The sequence below is a fragment of the Chaetomium tenue genome (genome assembly GCF_020726465.1).
Source record: "Chaetomium tenue strain MPI-SDFR-AT-0079 chromosome Unknown F5144scaffold_7, whole genome shotgun sequence".
Classification (NCBI taxonomy): Eukaryota; Fungi; Ascomycota; class Sordariomycetes; order Sordariales; family Chaetomiaceae; genus Chaetomium; species Chaetomium tenue.
The window spans coordinates 755,891-772,521 of record NW_027117335.1 but is presented as its reverse complement, the minus strand read 5'-3'; the positions used below and the strand labels follow the sequence as shown (position 1 = coordinate 772,521).

The window sequence follows — 16,631 nt, the reverse complement described above, 5'->3', positions numbered from 1 at the left end:
AAACCGCAGAATCAGGAGTTATAAGTTTATTGCATTATTCCATCCTCCTTATACTCTATCCATTCCATGGTCGTGGCATTATGCTGTTCCATGTCATGGCTCTAAGTTGTATATACTGATAAATCTTTTCATTGTCTTTAATATTTCTCGCACATTTTGTCCAATCCATGCGGCATGGCTTCCTGATGCTCGAGAATGGCGGTAGCAATGGTGAGCGGCTCCCTTTGATGATCAATATTGGCTGTTGTTCCCTCCCGGGGCACTGCAACATGAGGCCCCGGGAAAGGGGTCGCTTGCGTGGCTGGTCCGCGTGGCTGGTGAAGGGCTTGGAGGGTGTTGTTGACTTCACCCCCGCCTGTACAGTCGCTGGACTCGGCGTCCCAAGGATTGCGTGCGTCGGTATAAGTTTTGATCTTTTGTCTGATCTGAGGTCAACCCCCAGCTATTTGGAGTGAGCTTGCCTCGTGAAACTTACGTTATGTTGAGATAATATGCGCATAACTTGACCAGCAAGTGATTCAAGGTAAATCCAAGGCCGACCCAAATCCAATATATGTCGTTGTTTGAGGTGTTCCACGACAATGCCACAACCCCGGCCTCCGCAGCTCGAGACTCGGACCGGTGTTCGGTTGTGCTGCAGATGTTGAGCCGAGGTTCACCGTTGGTGCAACCATTATTATGTTGAGCATGTTGAGCAGCTGGTGCTTCGGGCGGAATGTTTGGGGCGAGTGAGAAACTGAAATTATTGTTGATGTTGAAAAAGACCGGTTCAATAAAAGCCGTTGGATTAGGAGTAAAATATAAAACACCGGTATGTTGTATGCAATAAGGAATGCTCAAAGCAACATCAAATACAGGCTCAGGAGAATGTTCATCATAATCATCGCTATTAGGAAGGGTTGGCTCATCGAGCGCCGAATGATTAGGGATAAAATTAAAGTCGACATTTGGAAATAAGTCATATAAGGTTACTTTCTCTGAAAGTTTGGGCGGCGGCATGCTTGCGATAAGTTTGGAGTGCCTGTGCTTTGACGGGAGAGAGAGGTTCGAAAGGTGGAGAGATGTCGGGGCAGTTGTTCGGCCATTATTAGCTACCTACACAATGGATTCTGTTTTCCTTTTCAACATTCGAACAAGGGAGCTGGATGGCTCGAGGGAGGATGGGGCAGGGCAAGCCACACCCGAGGGGTTTCTGTGTTATTGGAGGCCCATTGGTTGGCGGCGAGTCCGATTGTAGGGGGCTCAGGGCGGGTAGGCGGGGAGCCGATTCCGGCATTCCTCGCTCTTCTCCGAAGCAGACCCGACTTCCCTTCTGTTTTCCCTTCTGTCTTCTCATTCAGTCGGGGACTGTGTACATTACCCGCATCACCCGCGAAAGGACAAGACCATGTGAGATGTGCAGAAATCCTAGCCAGCTGAGATGCTTAGCAATGGATGGCGTTTACAAATGTTGCTAACACTTTCGAAGGAAAGGTTCGAGTTGAGACGACACTGCCCCCTGCCCCCTGCGCCCATGAGTTTGTGTTGCACTCTTGCTCCGCACACCCTAACCCCCATGGCTATTCCCACCCCCTGAAATTCGCAACCAGAACGCGCCGCGCTTGGTGACTTCAGGAGCTCTTGGCAGAATTTCACGAGTTACCTGTCCTCGACAACCACCACCCCAACGCCTCGTCGATAACCGCAGTCATTCATTACGTACGTCCTGCCCGCTCTACGATTGCGCCTTGACCGCATTGATAGAACGCGACCGAATTCCGAATTACCAATCCCTCAATCAACTAACCGACCGACGCAGACAACAGCCATCGCATCCCGCAACATCTCTCCCCTTTTGTGACACAAGGCGATAGACAACACCATGGCGCGCGCACAGCAGACCATCTCCCTCGCGCTCCTCGTGAGCTCCGTACGTGCCGAACCCTCACTCCCCCAACCATCCCCAGTATCCCAACCAAGCTAACCTTTTGCGCGCGCGGCAACCACAACAGTTCTACCTCTCCCTCTACCTCGGCCTCTTGCCCCTCCCGCCCGCCGTGCAAGAAGCCATCGTCCCCGTCGTACGTCGCACAACACTCCCACCTACCCTACTCCACCCCCCTCCCCTCACGGGATAGCAGCATATAACGAATATGAAAACTAACGCAACAACAGCTGCCCTTCTGGTTCCTGGTCTCGTTCGGCGCCTGGCTGCTCTTCCGCCTCGGCTGGGGCATGCTCACCTTCCGCGACACCCCCGACGCATATGCCGAGCTGATGGACGAGATCAAGATGGCCAAGGCGGATTTGAGGACGAAGGGTGTGGATGTTGATTAAGTAAGGGGTTGTTGGTTGGTAGGGGGTTGATGGATTGGGTTGGTTAGGGGAGTCCTGGTCTTGGGAGGGAAAAGATGGGCGGGTTGGGTGCTGTGGGAGGTTGCTGCTGTTGCGTCTGTACAAAAGAAAAGATACTCCATAATAATGCCCATCTACGTCAAGTGGTTGGACATGGGATACACTTTGTTGGGGATTGGTGGCCGCTAGCTCAGGTACAACCTCACCAAGCTAGGAGATCCGACGAAAGGGGTGGGTATCCGCTAGGGGTGGTATTCACCTATCCTCGGGTGGTTCATATGAAGTACCTAACACACGGCCGTCCGTACGCTCATTGCCGTGCTGAACACCCTGATCGTACAAAATGGGGGAATCATATATAACAACAACGCATTCCAAAATCCGCATCCTCAAGCCTACGTTTACAAGGGTCAGGACCTTTGTTCACCCGCGAGTAAACAAACCACTGTCCTGACAGCCGCGAGAGGCTCCTCGCCCGCCTGGATAAGCTGGTCAAACAGCTTCGGCAGACCAGACAACCGCCCCCTCTCGTCCTGATTATGCCCTACTGGGGGTTAGCACTCACAACACACAGCAAAAGAAGAGACCAAAAGGGCGAAACTCACACTTCCCCGGCACGCCCACCAACACCCCAATCTCACTGCGCGCCTCCCCCGTCCAGTCAAACCCAATCCGCCACTGCACCCTCAGCATCGACACCTCGCGCTTCCTCCCACCCCCACCCAAAACCGGAATCTCCAAATCCGTGGCCGTCCGCCCCATAAACGGCAACAAATCCGCCACACCCCAACCCTTCCTCACCCCATCCCCACTCCCATCACCATCATCACCATCACTACCCCCCTCTCCCTCCCCGTCCCCCTCCTCCTCCTCCACCTCCTCCCTCCTTCTCCTCCTCCTCCCCACCCTCCGCCTCCCCCTCTCCGCCCTCCACCGCCCAACCATCTCCACCAACGCCCCCTCCCCACTCCCCACCTCCCTCTCCAACACCATCCACACCCCCGCCCGCTGCCGCGCCACACGCAACCACTCCCCCATCGCCCACCCCAGCACCGCAACATTGTGATACAACCCACTACTCCGTGGCGCACTCCCACCCCCATCCCCATCCCCATTCTTACCCCCCGTCCTCTTCCCACCCGTCACGCGCTCCACAAACGGCCTCAGCTCCGCCTCCGCCGCCGGATCCAGCGCCGGCACGGCCAGTGCTGTAATGGCCATGGTCTTGGTGTTGACCGTCATGTCGATGCGCGCGGTAAAGAGCCCGCGCGGGGCGCTGGATGAGGCCGTGATGCTGTGCTGCTGGAGGAGTGGACCGTCGTTGGTGGTGGTGGAGGGATCGGTGGTGGGGTCGGGTTGTGGGAGGGGTGAGACGTGCGCGGTGAAGGTGAGTGGGGTGAAGACTTGTAGGTAGGGCAGGGCTTCGGTGGTGGTCATGGGTAAGGGGTGGTGGGAGACGGGAGGGGGGAGGTCGTCTGCGGGTTGGGCTGGTTGTGGTGGTGGGAGGGTGGGGGGGCCGGTTGTTGAGGGCTTGCTGAAGGGGAGGAAGGCGATGGGGTTGAGGGCGGAGGCGAGCCAGGTCTCGATGGGGTCTGGTTTTGGGGCGGTGGCTTCCGGTGGGAGGACATGGCGGGCGAGGAGGTCGATGATCTCGTCGGCGTTGGTGGGAGGGGAGGGGGTTTGGCGGGACAGGCGCGCTTGGCGGATACGCTCGTTTTCCTTGCTTGCGATGTTTAGGTCTCGTTCGAGCTGGTTCATCTCGGCGAGTAGTGAGTCGCGGAGCTTCTTCTTGTCGGCATCGGGGTCGACCGGCTTGAGGCCGCGTAACTCGGCGTTTGTTGGCGCCGGGGCTGCCGGGGCTGTGGCTTGGACCTGCGCTGTCTTAGCCGGCAGTCCGAATGATACAGCGTCCTGCGCCGGTAGCTCCGAGGGCCGAAGTGGTGGTTGTTTCAGCGGTGAAGAACTCTTAAGCTTCTCAGCCAGCGCGCGATTCCGCTTAGGTCGCCTCGACGGCGTGTTGTGTATCCCGGAAGGAGGTGTGCTGACAACGGGGTCGGGGTGCTCGGGCGTTGGTGGAAGCTCAGGCTCGGGGGCGACGACCTCTGGAAGCACTCCCGGAGGCACGCCTGTCCGTAGCCGCGCAGTAATTGCCCTCAATAACTCGTCGTCCTCCTCGGGAGCCGGTGGCGGAAGTGGCCTCGGTGTCGGTCTCGTGGGCGTCCTACCCAGACCTAGCCGTCTCGCCGGAGACCGTAGAACGCCGTCCTCTTCCGAACCTGCCTGTTCCCTCCGATCACGAGCCACAGAACGCAGCTCAAGTTGGGTTTGCATGGCGCGCGTTAAGCTTCCCGCACTATCAGGTGTAGCGGCGCGCGAGGGAGAGGGAGGCGCATCGGGCGAGGATCGCAGTCGTCTAGGCTGGCTCTCTCGACGTCTGAGGATGTCGGGGTTATATCGCTCGAGGATTGCTCTTGTCGGGGACGCAAAGATTGGACGGCTCGGTGACGAATCTATGCGAGGCAACGCATCTTGAGGTGTCGTCGACTCGGGTTCTGGCTCGACGGGGACTGCGTTCCGAGGCGAGGTTCTTCGCCTCTTAGGCGCCGGAGATTCCATCGCGGCGAAATCTACTTTCTGTTCATACAATCATAGTCGCGAGAGTATACAGCGCGAAATATCCGTCAATGACGCGTCGGAAGGGGTGGTTCGGTCTCGTTTTATAGCTGATGGTGGGGGCGTCAATGTTTTGTTTGGGCAAGTGCAGCTTTGGGGGTTGCGAGGGTACAGTGCGCCAGGTTTAACATGGCACTGTTCTTTATGACCCGCATATCTTGTCCGAATCAAGCAATTCAAGATGCTCCCAAATCCATAATTCAGACGAAATCCGTTCGAACCATCACACCAAAGAACCCACCATTTATTTGACTGTAAATATCCTGGAACACCGAAAGGTTTGTTGATTTTAAACCGAGGACGGCGTCCGAATGGAACAGTTGATGGTTGTACGGGTGCACGTGACCGACCATCTGGTACCTGACTTTGCCCGATGACGTTGGCCTCGGCAATGTCCTCGAGCGGGATCCCACTTTCCCATTTTCCCGCAATCGTCGGGCCCCTGCAGATTTTTGAAATCGTCAATTAAATGGTCCAAAAACGGTCCCACAAACTGAACCCCTCGACCGTGCTCACTCCATGACATCGCAATAACGCATCATCCACGACTGCCTTTAGCAGTCCTATAAAAATACACTTCATAGAGACGCAGCAAATATGCGGAGAACCTTCATCAGCACCCGGCCGTCGAGCGCCGTCTACCGTGCGTTTGGCGGCCAACAATCACGGCGCACCTTTGCTACGCCGCCCATCAAGAGCGACTCACCCCCGTCGCCCGTTGAACCGTCCAAGGAGCAGGCACACCCTGTCGGGCCCTTCTACGAGGCCATTCTGCGCACCCCCGGACCCCTGCCGCAAAAGAAGCCCGAACAGCCGCCGGTAACATCCAAGACCTCCCCGGCGCAAACGCCCAAGGAGGCGCCCAAGCCCGCGCCCGAGCAGCCCAAGCCCAAGCCCGTGCAGGAGAAGCCCGCCGCCCCCGCGGCCGAGACAAAGGAAAAGGGAAAGGCGGCCCCCGAGCCGGAAGCCGAAGACAAGAAGCCCGCGCGGCGCCCGCGCAAGGCAAAGCAGCCCGGCAAAGACGAGACCAGCCCGAGCTCCAAGGCCAAGTCGGTCCCCTCCTCCTCCTCTTCTCCAGACACCTCCTCTCCCCCAGCACCACCACCAGCCTCAGAAAACCAAGAACCATCATCCTCCTCAGAACCGCGGTCTAACTCCTCACCACAGGCCCGGGCCCGCGTCGTCTTCGGGGCCAGCCTAGCCGGGCCCGCGGAGCGGGCGGAGCGGCTGGCGCGGCTGCGCGCCGAGAGCCGCGTGGTGGCCGGCGTGGTGGTGCCCCCGCGGCCCGAGGAGCCCGACAACTGCTGCATGAGCGGGTGCGTCAACTGCGTGTGGGACCGCTACCGCGACGACATGGAGGAGTGGGCGGCGCGCGAGGCCGAGGCCGAGCGCAGGCTGGCGGCCGAGGCGGCGGGTGGCGTGGTGGGGGTCACGGAGGAGGCGATGGATGGGGTGGAGAGGGGGAGGGGGATGGAGTTGGGGGTGCATGATGGTGATGTGGATCGGGGGGTGGTGGGTGTGGATGATGATGGGGGTGGTTCGGTGGGGAATTGGGAGCTGGGGTCGGCGGCGCCGCCGTTGGCGTCGGGTGGGAGGATTGTAAAGGATTTTTGGGACGAGGAATTGTATAAAAATGTGCCGGTGGGGATTAGGGAGTTTATGAAGCATGAGAAGAGACTCAAAGAGAAACATCGGCGGGAGGGGACTGTGGGGGGATAGATGCCGCTGGCGTGTGTTATAATTATGGTTCCCAGGTGGTCGATAGACTGGAGGCTCGGAGCCCATAATCAACCGTCATCACTCAGTGCGGAGCGGTCGGGGTTTGGTATGGTATTATCCATGTGCGTTCTCGACGCTTCCCTCGACGCCTCTCTGCTGTCTATCCCGAAACCCAGACCTGCTCTGCGACTGCCAATGTGCCGTCGCGACATGCTTCCCGTCCGATAAACTCCTGCACAATGCTCACCGTTGTCAAAACACTCCCCGCAGCGAGTGCACGATCAACCTCATGAAAACACGTATCGCAGACGCCGCGGCTCTGAGGAGCCGAGCGCGAGCGACCCAAATGGCCCTTTCCTGCCTTTGCCTCTTGTCCGTGTGATGCGCGGATATGCTACGGCCTATGGGTATCCCCTCGTTTTTGTCTTTCCCTGAGGGTCCTTCACAAGCCGTTTTTCGCCTTGGCCGAGGCCGAGTTGCTGTCGTGCTCGTCGATGTCCATGGCCTCCCACGGATAGCAGATCCACTCGTCACCGACCGTCCGGGCGGCCAGGTACCGGCCGTTCGTGATTGACTCGGGAAGGACGCCCTTCTTCTGCTTGTCCTTGTTCTGTTCGGTCGAGTCGCCTGGTTAGCACGGGTTCGATAACAAGCTATAACAAGGAGGAAAAGAGCGGGTGGGGACGCACATGGAGGACGAAAATGGCGAACTCGGTCTTGAGATCGCTGCCAATCTTCTCGCGGGCCTCCTCGACATCCTTCTGCAGCTCCTTGACGGCATACTCGAGCGTGGTGCGGGTGTCGTCGACCTCGTCGACGATCAGCACGCGCTTGCCGACCAGGTTGGCCATCTCGCCCAGGGCCGTCAGGTCCAGCCACTGGGTGCGCGTGACCTTGGTGCCGGCGGCCTCGACATCGGCGTCGGTGGAGCCCGCCAGCTGCTCGTAAAGCGAGAGGCCAATGGCCTGGATCGGGATGTTGGGGCTGCCGGGCTGCTTGAGGAACGAGCGGAGGATGCGCGCCGGCACGTAGCCGCCGCCGCCGATGGCAATCATCAGCTGCGGCTTGAAGTCGGCCAGGATCTGCGGTGCAGCCTCCTGGCACAGCTTGTGCACCTGTGTCACGCCGGACCCGTTAGTTCCATGCCGTCCCCATGTGGGAAATTAACGGTTCGCCGGGCGGCCTACATCGTTATACGTGACGTAGAGTTTTTCGACCATTGTAACGGTTGGCGGGGTGATTTGTCTTTTCGTCGAGTTTTTCGGGGAATGGCGGGGTTGTCTTTGTTCGTTAACAGGAAGGTTAGCGAGTGCGGGGAGAATCTGAAAAGGTAGGCGATGCGATTCACCAGAGCAGAACACTCGAAGGAAGAACAGAGAATATATTCATGTGGAGACGCGAAATACACAGTCGGAGAGCTGTGAGCAACACATGCTCGAAGGCAGAAAAAGTTTCCTTCCATCTCAACCCCACCATGATTGGATCCGAACCCCGGGCCTGAGGCAGAGGAGAAAAAAAACCAGGATCCCCGCCCGAACAAAGTCGCCGTCGCTGGCCTTGCACGTTGGCGGAGGCCGGGCCTGCTCCTTCGGGGGTCCACAGTGTGACCCCGGCGCAAAAGGCGCTAACGTTTAGTGGAAGGTGCCGCTTGATCTGCGACTCGGACCAACGGCGATCGCCGAATTCCTTCCCGTCGGATTTTCTCACCACCACGTCTTGTCCAATGAAGACATCCCATGAAAACAAACCAAGACTAACAACCAATAACAAGCAGGCCTTGTATCCAAACGCGTCCCCTAAAATACAAATGAATCATCAAGTATTCGACGCTCGAGCCTCAAGGCCTTTTGGCCGGCGACAACCGAGTCCCGACAAAAACATCGAAATCTTCATTCCCCTTAATATTACTTACACCATACCGTTGCCTCTGGAATTTCCGAGAGTGTGGCTGAACCACTCGACTACTGATCTGTAAAGGCACGCCGTGTCTACTAACCATACAAGGGAACATCATTTGTTTTAGTACATCGGTAGGTAGCGTAAATATCGAACCGGGTCATTCCCATTTGTATTATTCAATACTCGGGGAGGTTCGATTCGGAGCTGAGGGTTATTCCAAGTTCATGGGTGATAACCCAAGGGATCGGGTTGTACGGAATATCAAACTGGAAGCATGCCACTGGCAAGCTAGAATCCACGAGTGGATATTGATAAGTGCGGCAATCAGATCCCTTCAAGGGGCGCCGCCCCGTGTCTGTTGTTGATTGTTTGACTGTCTAGGTGCCCAGCCCCAGCCTACCGAGGGTTTGTTACATTGGCCAGCATGCCCATGCTCGTCCAGCTAATCCCTCCCACTCGCCGCGTCGCCGTCATCGAATGCCTCTCGTTGCTTGGGTACGTCGAGACCTTAAACGCCCAGGCGAGCCAGTGGCAACCTTCTTGAGGTCTCTGCTATCGGGTATTTTCGACACATGAGTTTCTGATCACGCAATCGTAGCTCGCTTGCTCGGTCGGCCTGCCCGCTTCTCTAGGACATAGCGGCCTTTAAGCGACATCAGACCTTTAGATTCTCGTCATACATATATACATGTAGGCAATCATGTTATTGCTGATTGCCCCCACCTTCGATACGTCATTATCTTGGTCATTCTGGTTATTCCTACTTATTCCTGGACATAGGTACGTTTGTGGACGTTTGTGGATGTTTGTGGACATTTGTGGACATTTGTGGACGTTTATTTGTTTGTTTGTTTATAGTCGTTTAGTTTCCGATCTGGCCAACCCTCAAATTATTTAGAGACGGAAAAGAATACTCAAAGAACGACTACAAACGACTATAAGGGATTCATGGCCACGTCACAAAGGATTGATTCAAGAGTCAAGAGCTATAAATAACCACCTGCAGAATGACCAAGATGCTGATGTCTCCAAGGTGGGGACAATCAGTAGTACCATGATTGCCTACATGTAGGACGACAATCCAAGGGTCCAATCTCGCTCAAAGGTCGCTATGTTATGGTGTGAAGCGGGCATGACTTGACCACGAATTTGTTCCCACCCCAATTGCGTGACATGATATCTAATTCCCTTGCCAGGGCTGGCCAAGCACGGTTTCCATGGTCAATGACCTGCTGTGCCTCAGCAAGCCATGGCGCGGTTGGCATGACACAGCCGGCCTTCTCCACCCACCCAGTGGACCCTACTTCTCGAATAGCGAACCAGAGCGTTTGAGTAGAGCTGTTTCTTTCATCAGGAGAGGTTGGGTTGGGTACCTCTGTATCTTCGTGAGCGTTCAGGGCGTCTGATGGCGTCACATCGTTCACGATGTATCTGCTCTACCGCCGGTTCAGTCAGCCCCATTATTTTCCGCAACTGCAGTGACCGGGAGACGACATTGGGCATGCTCGCGGATTCGTGTGCATGTGTATGTAGGTACATACCATATCCCAAAATAAACGGCGGGGCAACATGCTGACAATCCAATACAGTAAGTTCAGCACGAGGGAACCCGGGCCGGTCGATATTGAAGGGAGAGGAACCTGTGCTCAGTTTCGAAAGTCCGCGACAAGGTAAGGGGGGGTTTGCCAGCTCCTGCTCCGGATGAGGAGTTACCTTAAGGGGCGTCACAGTTTCACAAAAGCAACCTACGTTGCAATTGTGGGTTAGCAATTGCACCTTACCTATACTGCCACAAGGGGCAAGCGGATACGAGTCATACGGCCGATGGAGTAATTAAGGTAGAAATCAATCAGTAATTAACTTGTAGTCTTCGGAAGGGGGGTGGGTTGCTAACTTGCTATACTTGGCTTGTCATCAAACAGCGAAGAGCTGGGTTATTAATAGGGGGGTTAGCTTTGCAGTAATGAAGAGATCTGCGCGTAGTTGGTGAGGTAGGCTGAGTACCTTAGTTTCTTTTCTGTCTTCCAAAGTCCCTTATTTCCAAGTTCTCTCTGTTTTTAATTGCCTCGATGCATATTTGGAGAGCGTGCTTTACCACGCAAAGTGCCAAGAAAGACATGCATAAGCTCCTGCCGAAAAAAAGGGAAGCCGAAAGATGGCAACCTGAGCCCTGAGGAGTGGCACAACCTGGAAGTTACAACCGCTGAAAGTACAAGGTATCCTCTTGAGGCTTCCCTCGACAACTTCAATCAACATGGCCACCCATGAGCACCCAACCTTCCCGCCAGGCGACCACAAAGCATACATGAAGTATGCAGCCGAGCAGGCACAGCTATCCCCACCATCACCGTCCAAGTTCTGTGTCGGCGCAGTCCTCGTCGATGCCGACCGAAACGAGATCCTCTCGACGGGCTACTCCGAAGAGCTGCCGCGGGATCGCCCCGGCGACCCCGGATCGACGCATGCCGAGCACTGCTGCTTCATCAAGGTTGCCGACCGACACGGCGTTCACGACTTTGATGTTGCCGAGGTTCTCCCGGGGAACACGGTTCTCTACACCACGATGGAACCGTGCAATCAGAGGTTGAGTGGGAGCCGGACGTGCGTGGAGAGAATCTTGGCATTGGGAAACGCGATCAAGGCGGTTTATGTCGGTATTCGGGAACCCGATACGTTCATCCAGCTGAATGAGGGGATCGTGCGGCTGGAGGAGGCTGGAATCAAGGTTGAGATGTTGGACAACGACACCGAATTACGGGAATTCATCCTCGACGTCACTTTTGCTGGCCACGTGAGGAGGAGCTGAAGGAGTCTTTGAGGTATCGGCTGTGGTGCTCTTGGGAGAGTTGGTCGCCGGTTTCAGGGGCTCGGCCATTGGAGCCATTCGCCCTGCGCATGGACCCCGAGGTATGGCACGGGGACGCCGGTCTGCAGCGACGAGCAGGAGATCTACCTAGTCTAAGGCGGCCGAGGCCCCAGGCAGAGTTGCCTGCTAGGTTGGAGTTGCCTGCCAGGTCGTCCCATAGCGGTCCGGCACGGGACTTGGAGTCTGATTGCCGCAGCAGTGGGAAGACAAAACCGAGCCAGATTTTGCACCTCGCGTCCCAGACTTTTCACTTACATCCCAACTTACACCATTTCTTCCTCCTAGCACTTCGCCCGTACGCCTTTGCAAACACCATCTTCAATCGTATATATTTCGTCTCCTCAATCATGGGTCGTGCAACACAAACACGGAGAGCCTATCGGTTTGCTCTCTTATGTAAGTACACTATCTCCCAATCGCGTTGTCGACCGCTGGCGCCCAGCACTCGTCAGAACGCGACTGACCTAACCCCCCGAACAGTCCTCGCCGCCGTAGCTACGCAAGTACAGTCACGGCTATTTGGCCACTCCTCACTCGCAGCATACATGAGCAGCTATGCGCCTCCCAAGTGCAGCATCGACGGATCCAGCTCTAGTAGCGACGGATCCAGCTCTAGCACCTACGGCGTCAACTCCACCGGCTACGGTTTCAACTCCACCGGCTACGGTTTCAACTCCACCGGCTACAGCTTCAACTCCAGTGCAGAGTATGCATCCGGACCGGTGGTAGGCGGGAGCCCTGGCCCACGGCCCAACCACCCCGGCTATGATCGCGCGCGGGCCACGCAGATACGGGCAATCCACGGCATCTTGGCCGTCATCGCGATGGCCGCCCTCTTCCCCAGCGGCGCCATCCTCGTGCGCCTCATCCCCGGCCGCGGCGGATTCTGGATCCATTCCCTAATGCAGATGCTGTCTCTCGCTGTGCTGGCGAGCGCCGTGGCGGTGGGCATCTACCTCGTGCAGCTAATGCGCGGGCAGACTGGCGTCGACTTGGTAAGTGCACGTGCTTGCCTGCCCTTGGGTCCCACCTTAGTCCTTCGCTTGGCTCTGGGTCACGTGTTTGTTTGGTGTTTGCTGACGCGGTGTACCAGATGGCGGATCCGAAGTTGAACTTCCACTTCATCGTCGGCATCGTCGTCTTCGTTGCTCTGATCTTCCAGCCGGCGTTCGGACTCCTCCACCACGAACGCTTCAGACGACTGCGGCGCCGGCAGTATTGGACATATATCCATCTACTCAACGGCCGACTCTTTATGGCGGCGGGCATCGTGAACGGTGCGTTGGGGTTGTGGATTTCTGGGAACTGGACCCTGCTTAGAGTTGGGTACCTCGCGGCGGCCGGAACCATGTGGGGGTTGTGGTTCTTGGTGGGGCTGTGGAAGGAGATTTCTATCTGGCGGGAGACCGGTCCGCCTTGGGTAAACTATAATAATGAGGGAGGACTCCCGTTTTAAAGTTGGTTTTGGGGTTGGTGGGGGGTTTGACCTTTAGAATGGCTATCTAGAGTAACTATAGATTTACAATTGGATTGACTATTGGATTGACCATTAGGTTGACCATCAGATTGACCATCAGACTGACCATTAGATTGACCATCACATGATCAGATTGACAATTGGATTAACTATCAGATTTACCATCAGATTCACCATTGCATTGACCATTGGATATCAATCAACGCTGTTGTTCTCTGCTACAAACATTAGAAGATCCCAACAAAATCCGGATGATTCGACGGAGTTATGTATACGGTTGGAGCAGAGGTTTGCTTGACGTTGGTGTTGGCACCTTCAGCCTTCATTCGGTCGATTTATCTGGCACTGTGTAGCGTACTGTATCAACAGGGCATGCGTGGGCTACTGCAGCAGCTCTCACCGGGTACAACTGTACACTTCACACTGTATGGGTCTCAAACGAAACCAAGCAGTCCTCAATTCTCATCTTTTCATCCTACAATTAACTTAGAGTCCACCACCCATCGATGGCCGCCGCTTCACCCTCTCGTGACTGACCTCCGGCCCCCGAACCCGGTTGGTTGCACGGGATTGCACGGGCCCTAGCGGAGGCGGCGATAGCTGCCGTTGGCGTCGCCGTCGAGATGGCCCTGGATGAGACTACGAGATTCGAGACCCCGCGCCCTCCGGCAGCGGCCGACCAGCCCGCTGAGGATGCGGTTGCCGACCTGTTGACTCTGGTCATCACCACGTCGCCAACCCCCTCGGCACCCTCGACAGATCTTCTCTCCCAGATCCTCGCCTCGTTCCGTGAATTCTGCCCCGAGCTGAGCCGCTGCAGAGTCATCCTGGTGCTCGACACGTACGACCACATCAGCTCGACCGCACGGCTCAAGAAAGGCCATGTCACGGCAGAGGGTGCCAGAAACTATGCCGAGTACAAGAATAACGCGAAGCGGCTTATTCTCGACGAGTACGCGCCCGGCAGACAGGAACACCGCTTAGAGGACTTGCTGGAGGACTACGACGAAGCGGAGTACGGCTCCACCGCTTATGCGCAACAGACGAACACGGTGCCGCTGGCCATCACCAAAACCGAGGATGAGCGCATCACATTCGTCGAGCCCCTCCAGCGCCTGGGTTTCGGACTTGCCGTACGCTCGGCCCTCAGACTGACCAGGACGCCCTACGTCTGGATCCAGCAGCACGATTGGGCGTTGGTGTCGGACATCCCCCTCCGCCCGCTCCTCACCATCATGCAGCAGCACTCGCAGCCCACCGCCGCTAGCCTGGACGATTTCGAGACCGCCAAGGTGCCCGTCAAATACGTCTGCTTCCCCTCGATCCGGATGCTCGAGTACGCCAAATCCGACCACGTGATGCAGTTCCCGGCGCTGCGCGCCTTGACCAACCTCCACAAGCAGAACTTTTCCGTCGTCCAGCCGGACCACGACGACGACGGCGGCGGCGGCACGACCCAAAAGATACCGCTCACGCCGCTCTTTTTCTGGCACGACAAGCCGCACGTGGCCGAGACGGCGCACTACCTGGCGCGGCTGTTCCCGGACCGCGCGGCGCTGCCCCGCGGTGCCTTCATCGAGGACACCATCGGCCACCGCGCCCGCACCGAGATGAAGGACGGCCAGTGGCGCAAGTGGGCCTGCTGGCTGCACTACCCGGACGAAGGGAGGCGCCTGTGCGTGCGCCATCTCAAGGGGCGCACCTGGCGCGGCACGGAGGGCGAGCTCGCGCAGAAGTTGGAGTATATGCGGTTGAATCGGGGGGGTGGGGTGCTTGATGTGAGGGTTGGGGGGGTGGGAGTGGTTGATGTCACGGTTCAAGGGGGTGAGGTGGTTGATCTGAGAGTTGAGAAGCAAATACACTAGAAGCAGTTGCTGAATACAATCAATTGTAGACCATCAGGGGACTGGGTTTGAAAGGTGAGACCGATCCCCTCTAGAGGCGTCTCGTGGCAAGGGGCTTCCCCCACTCCGAGATTGGCTTGTCCGTTGGGACCAGCCACACCACGCCGCCATCCCATCCATTCCAGCTATCGCTCTGTTCTACATCGGCGAGCGATTCCTCTGACAGCTTGACTCCGGCCTGCATCACGATGACTGTGATCTCCCTCAGGGCGCCATCCATGATGGCCTCGTTCCCGCTGGGACTCTGTTAGTTTGCATTTTTCGGAAGAGAGCCGAATCAGACTTACTACACCAGACTAACATGCGGTCCAAACTCTTCTCTCCACGAACTGAGCCTACACGGTGTCAGCATCAACATCCAGTAGTGTCCCACGTCAGCCACACCAACGCCCTCTCCACCGCCCACCCCGCAACCGCAAACAACACGCAAAACACAACACAGCAAGCCAAGAAATAAAAACTCACCACTTCTCCGTCTCCTCCCCAAACTTCACCACCCCTTCAGCATCCACCTTGACCTCCTCCCCCGCCGCCCCCACCGCCCTCGCAATCCCCGCCAGCGCCCTCACCCCCTCAAACGCCACGCGCACAAAACACCTCCGATAAAACACATCCTGCCCCTCCACCCGCTCAAACCTGACCCTCACCCCCCCTTCCGCTGCTGCACCCTCCCCCTCCCCACCAGAAACACCAGCACCAGCACCAGAAGAAGCAGCACCAGCCAACCCCAACGGGAGGCTATCCAGCCAGCCCTGCGGATCGTCGCCGTACGTGGTCGCCGGGTCGATGCCGCTGGTGAGGGTGAGGTGGGCGGGGAAGAAGTGGGGGACGACGCGCGGGGCGGAGGCGGCTTCGCGGGGGAAGCGGGCGGGGAGGGTGGTGGTGATGAGGGTTTGGAGGATGGCGTGGAGGGGGTCTTTTTGGGGGGGTTGGAGATATTAGTTTTGGGAGTGGTGGGTGTGTTTTTGTGGGTTGGGGGGTTAGAGCGCGGTGGTTGCGGGAGTTTGATGAGCGGGCGTGAGGGAAAAGGGGCACTGGGGGTAGGGAGGGGGGGAATGCCAAATGGTTGACGTACGGGATTCGGGAGGCAGCAGCCAAAGGGAAGAACCGGCCATTTTGTCTGATTTGATTCGGGATTATGGTAATCTAAAGTGAGGGCTGAAGTGGTGTGTTTGCTAAATGGAGAGAGTGGGGATGATGTCGAGCTGAGAGCTGAGTGGAAAGCGGCTGGCAGCTCCGTAGTCGGGGCTGAATGTGCGGAGTTGTGGAGTCAGGATTAAACCGGTTTTATTGGGCCATCACCAGACTGCCGATGGCTTCATTGCTAAGACTGGTTGTACATGCAACCGCCTGATTCTGAGACAAATCTGGGCACATGAAATTTCCTTTTCCGTTCACAATTCTGAGCTGGTGTGAGCTGGTGTGAGCTGTGGCTGCTTTGTCCTGAGCTCTCCCTGATTCTTCCCTAAGCTTAACCTAGGTACTTAAGCTGGGCCTGCACAGCCTCAGAGTCCGTTTTCAGTCTAAACGGCGAGGGGCCGTGTGGGTGACTAGGGGTTGGTTGGGCCAACTTTGGGGCAACTTTGGGGCAAAACAACATGGTATGTCACCTTCATAAGTACGTAGCTAGGCACTGTGGTAAAGCGTAGAGTAGGCGGCGATGGGGTGTTTGAATTTGTGCTCCCGATCAGTTGCTAAACTCGAGATTGGGCGATATTCGCCCTGAGAAGGAAAAGACTGAATGAATGGAATGATGCGA

The 16,631-nt window shown here is 56.8% G+C and overlaps 9 protein-coding genes across 9 annotated transcripts; 5 read left to right on the top strand and 4 right to left on the bottom strand.

The window, feature by feature from the left end:
- Positions 1-12: 12 nt before the first annotated feature.
- On the bottom strand, positions 13-1,291 carry F5144DRAFT_585633 (uncharacterized protein). The gene is made up of 2 exons (XM_066789706.1): positions 476-1,291; positions 13-420 (listed from the first exon to the last, which is right to left on the bottom strand). Exons 1-2 carry the CDS (start codon positions 997-999, stop codon positions 138-140), a joined length of 807 nt encoding a protein of 268 aa, XP_066638727.1. The 5' UTR covers positions 1,000-1,291; the 3' UTR covers positions 13-137.
- A 570-nt stretch (positions 1,292-1,861) lies between these two features.
- Positions 1,862-2,316, top strand: F5144DRAFT_606661 (dolichol-phosphate mannosyltransferase subunit 3; the record flags this gene model as incomplete). Its single annotated transcript, XM_066791506.1, has 3 exons — positions 1,862-1,909; positions 1,992-2,060; positions 2,155-2,316. The coding sequence occupies 3 exons, from the start codon at positions 1,862-1,864 to the stop codon at positions 2,314-2,316; spliced, it is 279 nt and encodes a 92-aa protein (XP_066638726.1).
- Positions 2,317-2,720: 404 nt separating this feature from the next.
- On the bottom strand, positions 2,721-5,090 carry F5144DRAFT_660037 (uncharacterized protein). The gene is made up of 2 exons (XM_066793249.1): positions 2,940-5,090; positions 2,721-2,878 (listed from the first exon to the last, which is right to left on the bottom strand). The coding sequence occupies exons 1-2, from the start codon at positions 4,948-4,950 to the stop codon at positions 2,745-2,747; spliced, it is 2,145 nt and encodes a 714-aa protein (XP_066638725.1). The 5' UTR covers positions 4,951-5,090; the 3' UTR covers positions 2,721-2,744.
- A 125-nt stretch (positions 5,091-5,215) lies between these two features.
- Positions 5,216-7,104, top strand: F5144DRAFT_660029 (oxidoreductase-like protein). The gene has a single exon (XM_066793248.1). It carries the CDS (start codon positions 5,605-5,607, stop codon positions 6,724-6,726), a length of 1,122 nt encoding a protein of 373 aa, XP_066638724.1. The 5' UTR covers positions 5,216-5,604; the 3' UTR covers positions 6,727-7,104.
- On the bottom strand, positions 6,822-8,285 carry F5144DRAFT_585621 (phosphoribosyltransferase-like protein). Its single transcript, XM_066789705.1, has 3 exons — positions 7,914-8,285; positions 7,416-7,841; positions 6,822-7,336 (listed from the first exon to the last, which is right to left on the bottom strand). Exons 1-3 carry the CDS (start codon positions 7,944-7,946, stop codon positions 7,169-7,171), a joined length of 627 nt encoding a protein of 208 aa, XP_066638723.1. The 5' UTR covers positions 7,947-8,285; the 3' UTR covers positions 6,822-7,168.
- Positions 8,286-9,628: 1,343 nt separating this feature from the next.
- On the bottom strand, positions 9,629-10,375 carry F5144DRAFT_384860 (uncharacterized protein). Its single transcript, XM_066784654.1, has 2 exons — positions 10,167-10,375; positions 9,629-10,061 (listed from the first exon to the last, which is right to left on the bottom strand). Exons 1-2 carry the CDS (start codon positions 10,194-10,196, stop codon positions 9,735-9,737), a joined length of 357 nt encoding a protein of 118 aa, XP_066638722.1. The 5' UTR covers positions 10,197-10,375; the 3' UTR covers positions 9,629-9,734.
- Positions 10,376-10,730: 355 nt separating this feature from the next.
- F5144DRAFT_384855 (cytidine deaminase-like protein) lies at positions 10,731-11,663 on the top strand. Its single transcript, XM_066784653.1, has 2 exons — positions 10,731-11,565; positions 11,622-11,663. Exon 1 carries the CDS (start codon positions 10,880-10,882, stop codon positions 11,429-11,431), a length of 552 nt encoding a protein of 183 aa, XP_066638721.1. The 5' UTR covers positions 10,731-10,879; the 3' UTR covers positions 11,432-11,565; positions 11,622-11,663.
- Positions 11,664-11,864: 201 nt separating this feature from the next.
- F5144DRAFT_585612 (uncharacterized protein) lies at positions 11,865-13,114 on the top strand. Its single transcript, XM_066789704.1, has 2 exons — positions 11,865-12,486; positions 12,585-13,114. The coding sequence occupies exons 1-2, from the start codon at positions 12,037-12,039 to the stop codon at positions 12,945-12,947; spliced, it is 813 nt and encodes a 270-aa protein (XP_066638720.1). The 5' UTR covers positions 11,865-12,036; the 3' UTR covers positions 12,948-13,114.
- Positions 13,115-13,340: 226 nt separating this feature from the next.
- Positions 13,341-15,035, top strand: F5144DRAFT_615814 (uncharacterized protein; the record flags this gene model as incomplete). The annotated part of the gene is made up of 3 exons (XM_066791816.1): positions 13,341-14,746; positions 14,863-14,887; positions 14,998-15,035. Exons 1-3 carry the CDS (start codon positions 13,592-13,594, stop codon positions 15,033-15,035), a joined length of 1,218 nt encoding a protein of 405 aa, XP_066638719.1. The 5' UTR covers positions 13,341-13,591.
- Positions 15,036-16,631: the final 1,596 nt, after the last annotated feature.